This window comes from Colobus angolensis, unplaced genomic scaffold (genome assembly GCF_000951035.1).
Source record: "Colobus angolensis palliatus isolate OR3802 unplaced genomic scaffold, Cang.pa_1.0 Scaffold150, whole genome shotgun sequence".
NCBI classification, from domain to species: domain Eukaryota; kingdom Metazoa; phylum Chordata; class Mammalia; order Primates; family Cercopithecidae; genus Colobus; species Colobus angolensis.
In genome coordinates this window covers 2,997,855-3,010,598 of record NW_012114600.1, presented here as the reverse complement: position 1 = coordinate 3,010,598, position 12,744 = coordinate 2,997,855, and the positions used below count along the sequence as shown (strand labels likewise).

Here is a 12,744-nt window from a genome sequence, read left to right as displayed (position 1 = left end):
TAATTCACTAGCCATAGGCTTAGAATTTGTAAAAGCAGAGAAATACTGTTTTATAGTCGTGTTATACTCTCCGTGAATATCTATCAAGATAAGAAAATTCACATATGTAAATAAGATTATAGGTAGAAAAAAAGTTTAAAGCTCTTGAAAATAAACTTTTCAAGATGCCCTCAGGCTCTTTAACAATATAATTTGCATAAAAATAATTGACACCTAATTATAAATCATTTTGATCTGTTCATCAAAGCAGGTTCCAAAGGACTGCTGGTAAGCAGGGCTTTGTTTGCCTAGTTTCAATTACTGTATTAATTAAAATTTAATTGAACAACCAAGCTTAATTAATTAATTAACTAAATAACATAAAAGAAAATGAACAGTAGAAACAGTGCAGTTTTACAATTATGACTGCTAGTTTCAGATTAGCTTCTCCAGGACATATGAATTACTGCAGTCTTCATGCAGTTGCATTTACTTTCATTTTTTGACCCTTTAATTCTCAAATGTTTCACATTTGTAACCTTTGAACTGCGTATCTCCTAACTCTGTCAAATGCAGTCTTGACATGTTTGTCTTTAGTTTTCACATCCAAAGCTCCAAGGTGGGTTTGTTCAGCCAGCTTATTCATAAATATTTGAACTTCACCAAAAATATTTGAACTTCACCAAAGTGTGTAGTTTTGGTTGAATGATTTACAACAGAGAAGGAGAAGGTGGTGCGACATTATGACTCATAGTCACAGCTCTGGTTTTAAGACTTAGGAAAATCCCAGCTACTCAGGAAACTGAGGCAGAAGAATCGCTTGAACTAGGGAGTCGGAGATTGCAGTGAGCCAAGATCATGCCGCTGCGCTCCAGCCTGGTGACAGAGCGAGACTCAGTCTCAGAAAACAAAAACAAAAACAAACGAACAAAAAGACTTAGGAAAAACTAATATGAGAAGCTTGATTAATTTTCACAGCATTTTGTTAGTCTGCTTAATTTTCGAATTCTCTTTCGTACTTAGAAAATGTGCTTGGCCTAGTAGTTCCTTTCTTTAGGATTGTTAGCAATTCCTGGAAAGGGTCTAGGGAGTAAGTAAGGCTACTGAGTTGGAAATTTTTCAGTTCTCCCTCAGCCTTTAAATAAAGCCTCTGATCTAGAAAATTGGTGAGAGCAGTGCTGTGTCTTGACTTTGACCCAATTACAGAGAGTTGCTGATTCATCTGAGCAGAACTCTCGCTGTACTTTGCTTGGTCATAGTCGGAAGACAGGTGAGGTAGAAGAAATGGAGTCTCATCCTGGGAGTGGACATGCAACACAAAGGGAAAGTATTAAAAGAGAAGCTGAGACTCAGGGTCACTGTACCTGTCAGTTTCCGTGCCCACCCCATTCCCATCCAGCACAGCCAAAAACTATCCTCCCAACGTGTCAACTCTTTCTCACTCTCTTTCCCTCTTACACCTTAAGCAAATGATCACCTCTTGTTACCATGAAGCTCCCATTTTTTGACCCACTGCAAATGTGTTTGGGCAGTAGAACAAATAAAATACTCTCTCTGACTGTGTTTGGAAAGTTTTTAGAGTAATAGTATGTGAAGCAGTTGCCAGGCATGCACACTATAATGGGAAGACAGGAACCATGGCTTTCTTTTTAAATTTTTGCTTCCTGCCTGTAGCATCCATTATCATACCTGGCATACCACAGGGTTCTAATAAATCTTTGGATAAGTCGTAAGGGATAAATAATCTTTTTTTTTTTCCAAATCAACAGGTCTTTTATTGCATCATTTAAATATCACAAGTAGGTCTTCGGAGTCATCTGGCATCTTCTTTCTGTAGCTGGATAACTCTTAGATCTTATTCATCAGCCTGCTGAACAGTTCCTTTTTCAGAGACATAGATACCATCCAAAAACTTCCTGATATCCTTGTTTTTAACTGTTGTGGCTTGCTGAATCAAAGCTGCTGAATTTGAAACAAGTTCAATGTCATTTCCTTCAAGGATTAATTCATCTTTCTGGGCTTGAGATACTGAACAAGCAACACCTGGTCTCATCCGAACCCTGCGGATATATTTTTCACCCAAGAAATTTCGGATTTCAACAAGAGACCCATTCTCCTGGATAACGACGTTGATGGGGAAGTGAGCATACACAGACCTCATCTTATAACGGAAGCCCAGTGTAACACCCTTGATCATGTTCTGTACATGACTACAAATAGTCCGAACGGTAGCCAGTTCCTTTCTGTTACCCCACCATTTGTCAACCCGAAGCCTCTTTTTTTTCTTTCCAAGAAGACTGAGTTCTACATTGATGTGATTGAAGTCCCTCCGCAGGGTTCCTCTGGGGCCCTTCACGATAACTGTGCGTCCCTTCAGAGTAATGTCGACATTTTCTGGAATGTCGACAGTCTGATTGCTGAGAATGGTCTTCATTCTTGCAGTAGACGCAGCAAAGAAAACGGGATAAATAATCTTAAAGTCACTGCAGGAAGAAGTCTTGTCCTTAGGGTCTGATTTGCCAGCCATCATTGTTCTGTTTCTCTCTTTTTGCTTTTTTCACAAGTCCTGTTGTTTTGATAAGTGGGTGCTATAAAAACAATTTAAATTACCACAAGGTTAATTCTTACATTGTATTGTAGTCAAAATGATGCAGATTCATAGGGAATTAAGACTGACTTGCATGAAAGTTTAAATGTATTCTGTATCAGTCTAAAATTGAGGAGGCACTTGGCTGAACTCCGGAGGCATAGAATGTGGTATTTCATTAACACTTCTGGTAGCTTTCAAAATGTTATCCAGTGCTCAGGCAACAATCCAGGATTCCTGCTATGGCTAATTTAAAATCCGCCAAAGTCAATGGTCATTCTTTTAAAGTTAGAAAAAAAAGCAGTAAGTCAGTTCAACATTGCGGTTTTCAAGACTTCAGCATCCAGTAATGATGGACTGTAATCTGGAGCAACCCTGTCACTGAGGACAACTAGCAAATACGGACAAGAGATAAAAAATCATCCACTTGAGGACATCAGAGAGATAACAGAACAATGAGGAATATCGGGCCAATATTGGAAAAAGAAAGGTGTTAACCCAGCAATCAGGGCTGTTAACCTAATGATGTTAACCCAGCAATCAGGGCTGGTTTTGCCTTGGGAACATTTGCTGATCTAGATGAGTCCGCTAAGACTAACCAGAGTTTTCACAACCTTAAAAAGGGTACAGGGCTGAACACTGAGTTTGGTAAACCACCTTCATGTTGGATTGGGACTCAAAAGGCTATGCTTCAGGAGGAAAGGTAACCCAGAAGTAAACTAGCCTTCTCCCTAGCTGTAGCCTGGCCCAGATTACCCAGAACAATCTCACTCTGAAATTGGATTAAAATAATCCTTGTTGGCCTGGTGCAGTGGCTCATGCCTGTAATCCCAGCACTTTGGGCCATTCCTTCCATCACCTTAGCTCAGGAGTTTGAGATCAGCTTGGGCAACGTGGCAAACTCCAGTCTCTACCAAAAAATTAAAAAAAAAAAAATTGCCAGGCATGGTGGTGCACACCTGTGGTCTCATCTACTCGGGAGGTTGTGGTGGGAGGATCACTTGAGCCTGGGAGGCTGAGGTTGTAGTGAGCCAAAATGATGCCACTGTACTCTAGTCTGAGTGACATAGTGAGAACCCCTTTTAAAAAAGAAAAATCCTTGTTTATTAATGACTCCCCAAGTACCTACAGAAGCAAACAAAAATTATCCTAGAGGAATATAATATTATTCTATGCCTCAAATTATTTCTATGAATGTTTTTTTCAAACCAAAGTCCTGCACACCGTCAATGATATAACCAAGTCCATGAAGAGATAAGACAACATGAACAAGAACCAGCAGAAAAATATAGAGGACAGGAAACATCCAGAAGCTGCAGATGTCATGTGGGAATTATTAGATTGCAAAGTCACTAAAAAGAATTTAAAATTTTTTTATTTCAACAAATGGCTGTTGAGTACTAGTCTAGACAAATTCAAGGATATAAATACAAATAGGTTATAATCTCTACTTTCAGGAAAATTAGAGTAAAGTCATAGAAAATATGTATGCAATTTTCCTCTTTCATTTATTATGTTTTTATGGAAGGACTGGTAGAATAAAATAACAAAAAAAGAAAAAGGTAAGAGAAATTCCTATTTTCATTAGCTTCCAAGCAAGCATGAGAAAGAGGCATTTAGAGGCAAATATCACTATAAGGGTAAATATTAGAAATAGGGAAAATTAACCAAGGTGATGGAAGGAATGGCTCATCTGACAAAGTAATAAGTGGGCTAGGAACAAAGCATAGGATTTTACTGGTGTTAACTTCTAAATAACAGCTTGAATACATGATTCCTTGACCTTAAACCTGTAGTGACTCTGTATCCACTATATGATAAAGTCTGTGTAACAGGCTTATTAAATTTACTGAATCAGAAGGTACAATCATTTTACAGCTAGATGTAGAATTAAATCAAATTAAATTAATTAATTAAATCTAAATTAATGCTTTAGTTTACCATCCAATTTAAAGCTAGGGGTTCCTGCAGCAAGGAAGCAATATGGGAGCATGGTCTGGTTTTCTTTTCTGTGATTCCCCCTCTCAATCTCTTGCCCCTAGCTTTTAGGATCTGAGCTAGAAAAGAGAAAAAAAAGACTAAGAAAAAAAAGAGGTAGTCATTTAATTAGATGGGTCTGCATCAACTTCTCTCTTAGCCACCAGTGATCTTACAGCAGCTGATTCAAGTCCTGGCTTCCTTGTGAAGCACACTTGTGGGCTCTTTAGGGCCATTTCCACACTGTACAATTCTTAAAGTGGGTGAAGTATTCTCTGCTGAGTCTGTTTTGGACCCTTCCACAGCTCCCATCCCCATGCAACTGCTTCTGCCCCGGGAACACAACCCATTGTGTCTTGTCCCTGAGGCATTCTTACCCTGAAGGCAGTTCTTTCTTGGTGGCTATCTAGGAGGCACACTTGGCCACAATAATGCTGAGAGAGGAAACTGCCCTGTTGCTACCCTTACTCCCAGCCTTGCCGCTCCTACTCCTAGTGTAGCTCTTGCCTCAGCTTCCCACCTTCAGGATCCTCTGGTCAAGAAATACATACAACCTCTAGGTGCATGTGTGTTTCCCAGGGATTCCCTCACTGCCTTCCATTCTTGCAACTCTACTGGGAAGAACGTAAGAGCTTCTACAGCTGAACAAACATCAACTCAGGGGTGAAATGCTGGCCTTGCTTCTTTGCAGGCATCCTCAGTCTCTCTGAATGTCTTGTTCTCTCTCTCTCTCTTTCTCTCTCTCTCCCTCTCTCTCTCTCCCCCTCCTCATTCCAAGTCCTCCCCTCTCCTCTTGACTTAGAAAGAAGAAGGAAAGGCATGTGAAATGCAAAGTACTTTTCCCCCAAGCATAAGATTCACCACCTCTATTAATCTCCTCTTTAACAAACTGAATTTTTATATAAGCCAGAAGGAGGGGTGGAGAGAAGAGGAAAAAGATGTTTTGGATTGTTCTTGATAAGACTTAATGAGGTGTGTGTTGTACCTCTTAAAAGAAACTGCCCTCAGCTTTGGGATTTTAGACAAATTTATAAAGAACAAGAAGAATTGTGTTCAATATCCAGGCACAGTCAATTTCCTAATTATGCCAAAAGACACTCATGGTATGACTCCTGATTGATTACCTCTCACGCCTTTCCCCATACTCGGAACATGTTTTAAGTGTTCTCAGCTACTTGCAATGTCTCAAACATGTCTTGTTATTTTTTGCCTCTCCTAAATGCCTTAAAATCTCTGTTGTTCCCCACTTCTTCCAAATACCCATCCATTTCTCCAAAGAAAAGCAAACATCTCTTCTGTGGAAACATTTTTCCTTCATTACCCCATTGCTTCTTCATATGTGTTTATCACAAAAGATACTAAATTAAGGGGTAATTATTGAATTCAATCAAAATGTATTGAATATCTTCCAAAAGATGAAAATCATTATCATTAGTCTAGGAGCTCCATGAGGCCAGAGGGTATGTCTTATTTACATTATGTTCCCAGAACAAAGTAAACATCTGTAGGAGACACGACAATGCCACCCCCAAAATATGAAGGATTGTTGAGTTGAAGGCAGTTAAAAAGAAACAGATACAGGGAAGTTCTCTGCCCTCCCTCTATTTGTTTAAAAGCAGGACATACATTTACAAAGACAAAAGACTTTCTGCCCCCTCCTTCTACCACAGAGAACATAGGTCAATCACTGAAGACAACTTTAGACCCTTATCATCTAGAGATGATACCAGAGGAATCTACATGAACAAGCTGTACTAATGAGCCTTTATCTGCCATTTATTTTTCTACTCACAGTTTCCTAACCCTAGACTTCAAAGCCCTTTTCCTTTGTCTCATCACTTCTGTAAAGTTTGCTGTTCCTTGTTGAAGATGCTATATAAGCTAGAATTCGAAGTCTCCTTTTGGAGGACTACTTATTCCCTGGTCATCTCCATGTATATGTGAAATTAAACTACTGTTTTCCTCTTGCTGATCTGTCTTTTATTATAGGGGTCCATTCCAATTAAGGCCCTATTGTTGAAGAAAGAAAATGTTATTCTCCCCTATACACCTGTAGGTATTGAAGAGTAAATGAGTAAGTTAGTGAAATAAGTATTATAAAAGGAAAAACATGGATATAAATCCAGCATGATGAGAACAAAGAAGAAAAAAGGACTCAAACTAAAAGTATCAAGAAAAGCATTTTGGAGAAGGCGATATTTTCTCTAGACTTTGAAGGAAGGTGCTATGAGGTGAATTGTGTCCCCCTAAATCCGTGTATTGAAGTTCTAATCCCCAGTACCTCAGAATGTGACCTTATTTAGAAATAGGGCCATTGCAGATGCAATTAGTTAAGATGAAGTCATACCGAGTAGAATGGGAACCTAATCCAGAAGACTAGTGTCTGTTAAAAAAGGGGAAATTTGGGAGAATGCCACACAAAGATGAGGCAAAGGCCAAGGAATGTCAAAGACTGCCAGCAAAACACCAAAGCTAGGAGGGAGAAGCATGAAGCAAATTCTTCCTTGCAGGCCTCAGGAATAACCAACCCCACTGACACCCGATTTCAGACATATAGCCTACAGAATGGTGACACAATAAATCTCTCTTGTTGAAGCCACCAGTCTGTGGTACTTTGGTATGGCCGCTCTATTAAGCTAATATGGAAGGGTAAGAGTTCATCAGGAAAACACTGGGAAGCACGATACAGCTTGAACAAAGGGAAGAATCGTGAGTGAGCCCTGGGAGCAGTCCATGCTCCTCAGGAGTGGAAAAGATGCTGCATGGGCTAGGGATAAATATATGGCAGAAGTTGAGATGATATGAAAAGCTTTGAGCCTGGTTATAAAGAGCTCTCAGCTGTCTTGCTGAAAAGCTAGGATTTGTGTTTTAAGTAATAGGGATATTTCCCACTGTTAAGCTATGGAGAATATTATCAATCATGATTCAATCATTTATTTAATCAACAAATACTATGTAACTGCTACATTGTTCTAGGCATTGAGGATAAACTAGGGGGTGAGAGACAATAAACACATAAAATAAATGAATTTCATATTGCAATGATTGTTGTGGAAGAAAAAAGTGAGGGTAATAGCTGGGGAAGATAGAGAAATAAATGTATGTCAAATAATGATATCAACCGAAGAAAAATAAACCAGGCAGATTGAGGAGATAGAGAATTCAACAGAGGGGAAGGGAGCAGAGCAGTATGTATTATTTGAGGAGGGTGATCAGGAAAGGTGTATCTTTTAAGTGTCATTTGAGATCAGCTGGAAGCCAGGAGCAAGCCTTGGAGTATTTCCAGGATTAGCAGTTCTGGCCCCAGGGGTAGGGGTGGTGGAAGTGGTGTTTGCCTTATGGTGTTTCACTGAACAAGAAGGAAGTCATTGTAGCTGTCTTGCAGTGAGCAGAAGGGAGAGTTTGAGGAGAAGCAAGAGTTTGCTGGGAGGTGGGAGGTAACAGTGTATAACAATGAGAAATAATTAGAATTGCTAACTCTAGGTTCTTTTCTCTTGGGATTGCACTCAAAAAGGTGAGGCTACCTCAAGATGACCATTAAGTCAAGACCCAGGTGTACACTGGGTCAGTCAAGACCCAGGTGTACACTTCACATCATGGAAAGGCCAAGGAGTTGGACAGCTATCTTGAATGCTAGCCCACAGCTTTTAGCACACCTGAATAAATGAAAGATCTGATGACACAGCCAGCTCTTCCAGTGAACAAAAGCAATTTCAACATTGTTGGGTGTGGGGATAGTGCTTCTAAATGTAAGTGCTGGATTTTTCACCTTGGAAAAATGATGAATTATTGAAAAGCACTCAGCTTCATTCTTCTTTCCCCATAACACATATTGTCTCATAGCATTTAATGCACAGGAGCTGGGAAACTTCACCAAATATTATGTATAGAAAATGTTCTATCATTTTAAGAGTCAAGTCAGTAAGAGAGGTGATTGAAATATTTACATAATTAGAAAACTTGGTCAGAATTTAAATAAATCATTGTAGACACTGTCTCCATGAAAAGCCCTAAAGCTCCCACCTAGCTCCAAATTAATGCAAAGGGAAGAATAGCACCAAATTACACACCAAACTCAAGTTATAGTAATTATTCAGACCTCAGTCAATAACCGGGCCAATTTTAAATTAGAGAGAAACCATACTTTGCAAGTATCCATGCCTATCATTTTATTAGCATTTACAAGCAAAAATGAGTTCTAACAGCTCTCTCCAGTGAGATATGAAGTATTTTATTTTTCTTTATTTGGAGGCAGAGACATTTGCAAGAGTCATATTAAATATTTTTTTAATGATTGCACCAAAAATCAAGGCTAAAACATAAAATCAAACTTGGTCCTGTGCTCTGGTTAAGAGGACAGTAGTCATTTCCAACTTCCCAGAGGTTTGAATTCTAGCCATTGTGGGAAGACTGACAAACCTTATCTAAATTGCCATTTTTCAAAAGCTTGCTGAAAATGTGGTAGGGAAAATCATTCCCCTCCCCATTCTCACTCTTATATAAATAGAACATAGCCTCATTAGGATTTCATTTTAGATTCATTGGAAAGGACTGGGTTTTCACTTCTGAAGTTTCTATCTAACCAGGTAGAAAGAATGCCCATGGGGAATTAGAAAACATTTTTGAAAAAAAAAAAAAGAAACTAAATACTGCCTCAGTCTAGGTAATATTCAATTATGCTTCTCTTTTTCTTTTTTGAATGTATTCCCTTGAATATAGTAAAAGCAAATGATTTTAAACTCACGACTACCACTATCTGCTATTTAGAAAGCAGGATTCATCAGGTTGAATTAGAAAAACGGCACAACTGGAAAGGAACTTAGAACTGATACAGTTTAACCTCATCCCTTTAAGAACCAATGCCCAAAGGGTTAAATAACTTGACCTAAGTGACATAGTAAAACAGCATTACCGTGAAATTAAATATGAGTTTGAGATTCTGCTTCTGTTCAAAATGAAATATTTAAATTCTTGGGGAATGAATTAAACTTCAAAACTATCAGTTCTGGCTTACTGCAGTTTAATGGTTTTCATGAAGTAGGATAATCATTCATTCAAAAGATCATGTATGAAATGTGTTTAGCATGTAAGTGCTTAATAAACATTAGTTATTATTGTTATGAAATAATTTTCAGCTGTTCTCAAACATTAGACATCTTTAATATGCTTGGACTTTTATGATAGAAACACCTTCCAAAACTCAGTGCCTCAACAAGAACAATTGCTTAGCTGTGAAGCCATAGAGAAATTTAAGGACACAGGGAATGTAAGGCAGCCCCATCATCTTTTACTGACATTAAAACAAGAGCATCTGCAGTCACAGACATCTTTGCTGGCCTATTTTAGGATACCTGAGATTCCGACTAAGGGTATGTTGCCCAGAGCTTCCCTGGGGAATGAGGCAATCTCAAAGTGGCTGAACACATGCATACTCAGTAGGAACACTGGATTGAACTCATCACATGTTTTTCTAGAGGCTTTGGTCTGTATCTGAGCTGCAGTTAAGTACAACCTGATTTATGCAAACACTGACAATACCACACCCTACTCTTCAAATTCACCCAATAATGTCAGGTGTGGCATACCTGTCTGAGGAAGGAGAGAAATGAAAGAAAAGTGAGACTATTTCTGGATCTGGAATTTTTTCCACTCATTAGATTCTGCATGGTTGCCCCTTCATCTTTGTTACATCTTCACATCATGAAGATTGCTAAGTAATCATTTACTTAAAGTCTATTCCTGTGAATTCACTAAGAACAAGGACTATGCCAGTCTGGTTTATTTCTATTTCTCAGTATGTAGCATGGTGCCTGATACGTAGCAGACACCCAGGAAATCCTGTTGAACAAATGAATACACACTTGCATTCTTTCTGATCAGAAATGGAGCGGCCTCAGATCTTTGCACACAGGGGATGCAGTCAGATTGGAAGAGGAAAGTGAATTAATATTTATTGGGTGTCTCCTTTATTTAGTGCATTTTCACATGTTATTTCAGGAAAGCACTCCTCAAGAAGGATGGGCAAGAAAACAGGCCAGCTGCTTGTCTGTCTCACAGCCATGTGCATTTCACTGCAAGGCATTACATTTGTTTCTTGCTTGCTTTTCCTACTGTTCATCTGGGAGTGCTCAAATTTGGAGTCACTTTAGTTAAGCACTAATTAACCAATTAGCAATTGTCAACTTTTTTCCCTTTCTTTTTAAATAAAAGGATTCATGGATTCATTTGTGAGTTACATTTCTGTCTAGGAATTGGCTTATGCATGTAGAAATGCTATCTTTGTAAATAAAATATAGTTGTAGAATTCTATTTCCTCCTGCTCCTAAAATCATAGACTCTGACTGTGTCCCAAAGTCCTTGTCCATCTTATAGGTGATAGTATTTGCTCCCTTCAAAAGTTTCCCTGACCTCAAGAGAAAAAATATAGGTGTGGATAAACTGTTTAAGTAAATAGATACAGATGTAATAGGTAGAGACACAATTTCTAGTTTCTGTTCTGTTTCTACTTTATGATATATTTAGATTGCTGACAAAATGTAGCTCAAAGACAATTTAACTAAAATAAAAGTGGCAGCAGCTCTTTCTTGGTAGCACAGAGTAGATCATATGTTTAAGGAATTATCCCATTTCCTGGCTTTCTCTAGATAGACCACAGTTCTGGTGACTTTACGGCTTATTAGCTCTATGACAATGAACAACTTAATTAACCTCTTATATCTGTTGCCACATTTGTAAAATAAGGATAATAACTGTGACACTGAAGTTAGATAACAAATATAAATTGTTCTTCACAGTGCCTGGTGCATAGCTATTTACCAAATAAAAAGTATCCCCTGCTAGTATTCACTCAAGAAACATTTACTGAGCATTCATATATAGTAGGCATGAAGGTCAGTGCTGGAGATTTGAAAGCCATGTTGTCATAGAATTATTTTGAGGAGGAAGAACTCTAATTATTTAGATGATTTCCCGTATATGTGTTTCCCATAGAAAAGCTTCCCCTACTTTGACCAGAGTTCATAGACAATTGAAGTTATCATCATGTATCCAGTTAATTTAGGAGTTTAGAAAGTCCAACTGGATTAATTGGGGTAATGTGAAGTTAGACCAGAATAATTATCTAAATGAACTGGGAAATTGTTGACTGTTCACAGTAAATTATTTGACTGATATTTGAACATCCTTCTGATTATGAGAGCTCTCTCCTGTGTGAGGATACAGAATCTCTCACTAGAGAAATGGAAGAAATCAGATACTATTGCTCAGCCCCCAGTTGCAGGTACATGACTTGAGCTAACACAATTAGACTCTCTCACCTTAGACTATGAATTGTGACAGAACTGGGCAAAAAGATAGAGACTATTTTAACCCTATGTTAGCATTTCCCCAAAACGTATGTGCTGGAACCTAATTTCCAATGTGATAATATTAAGAGATAGGGCCTTTAGAAGGTAATTAGGTCATGAGAACTCCACCCTTGTGAATGGGATTAGTGCCCTTATAGAAAAGGCTCAAGAAAGCCTCTTTGTTCCTCTCCCATGTGAGGATACAGAAACAAATCATCATCTATGAAACAGAGAACTTTCACCAGACATCAAATCTATTGGCACCTTAATCTTGGACTTCTCAGCCTTGAGAACTGTGAGAAGTAAGTTTTTGTTGTTTATCAATTTCCCAGTCTATGGTATTTTTGTTACAGCAGCCTGAACAGAGTAAGACACTACATTTCCAGAAGCAAGGTTGTGAGTCTAATGATGGCTATGGATTGGCCATTAGTGGAGGTGGCTGTATAGATGTTCTCACTAGACCTACCAGTGGCAGGATTAGGCTGTGTTTTTTGATACCAAGTTTTCTTGATTCTGGCTTGTTTTCCAAGCCTGATTCTCCATCCTCTCTGTGAGTTCCCAAAATTCTTCCAGTAACTTTTTGACTTAGGTTTAACCTAAAGTTACTTTCTGTTACTTGCAACCAAAAATTGTAGTAAATATTATTGTCTTCCATTTGACTCGGTAACATAAAACGGAGATAGTTAATGGTGTCTCTGCTGTAATCTGAAACTGAGGAGAGGTGTCTTTTCTCCCCCAGGAAAAATATAGGCCTGGAGAAGAAACACTTGGCTGGCTGCAGAAAACATTTGAATGGTTGTAGAAGACACTTGTGGTGAAAGAAGAAAGAAAGAAAGAAAGAAAGAAAGAAAGAAA

General features: G+C 38.5%; 1 protein-coding gene across 1 annotated transcript; it reads right to left on the bottom strand.

The window, feature by feature from the left end:
- Window positions 1-1,725: 1,725 nt before the first annotated feature.
- Window positions 1,726-2,438, bottom strand: LOC105507561 (60S ribosomal protein L9). Its single transcript, XM_011936070.1, has one exon. It carries the CDS (start codon window positions 2,411-2,413, stop codon window positions 1,835-1,837), a length of 579 nt encoding a protein of 192 aa, XP_011791460.1. The 5' UTR covers window positions 2,414-2,438; the 3' UTR covers window positions 1,726-1,834.
- Window positions 2,439-12,744: the final 10,306 nt, after the last annotated feature.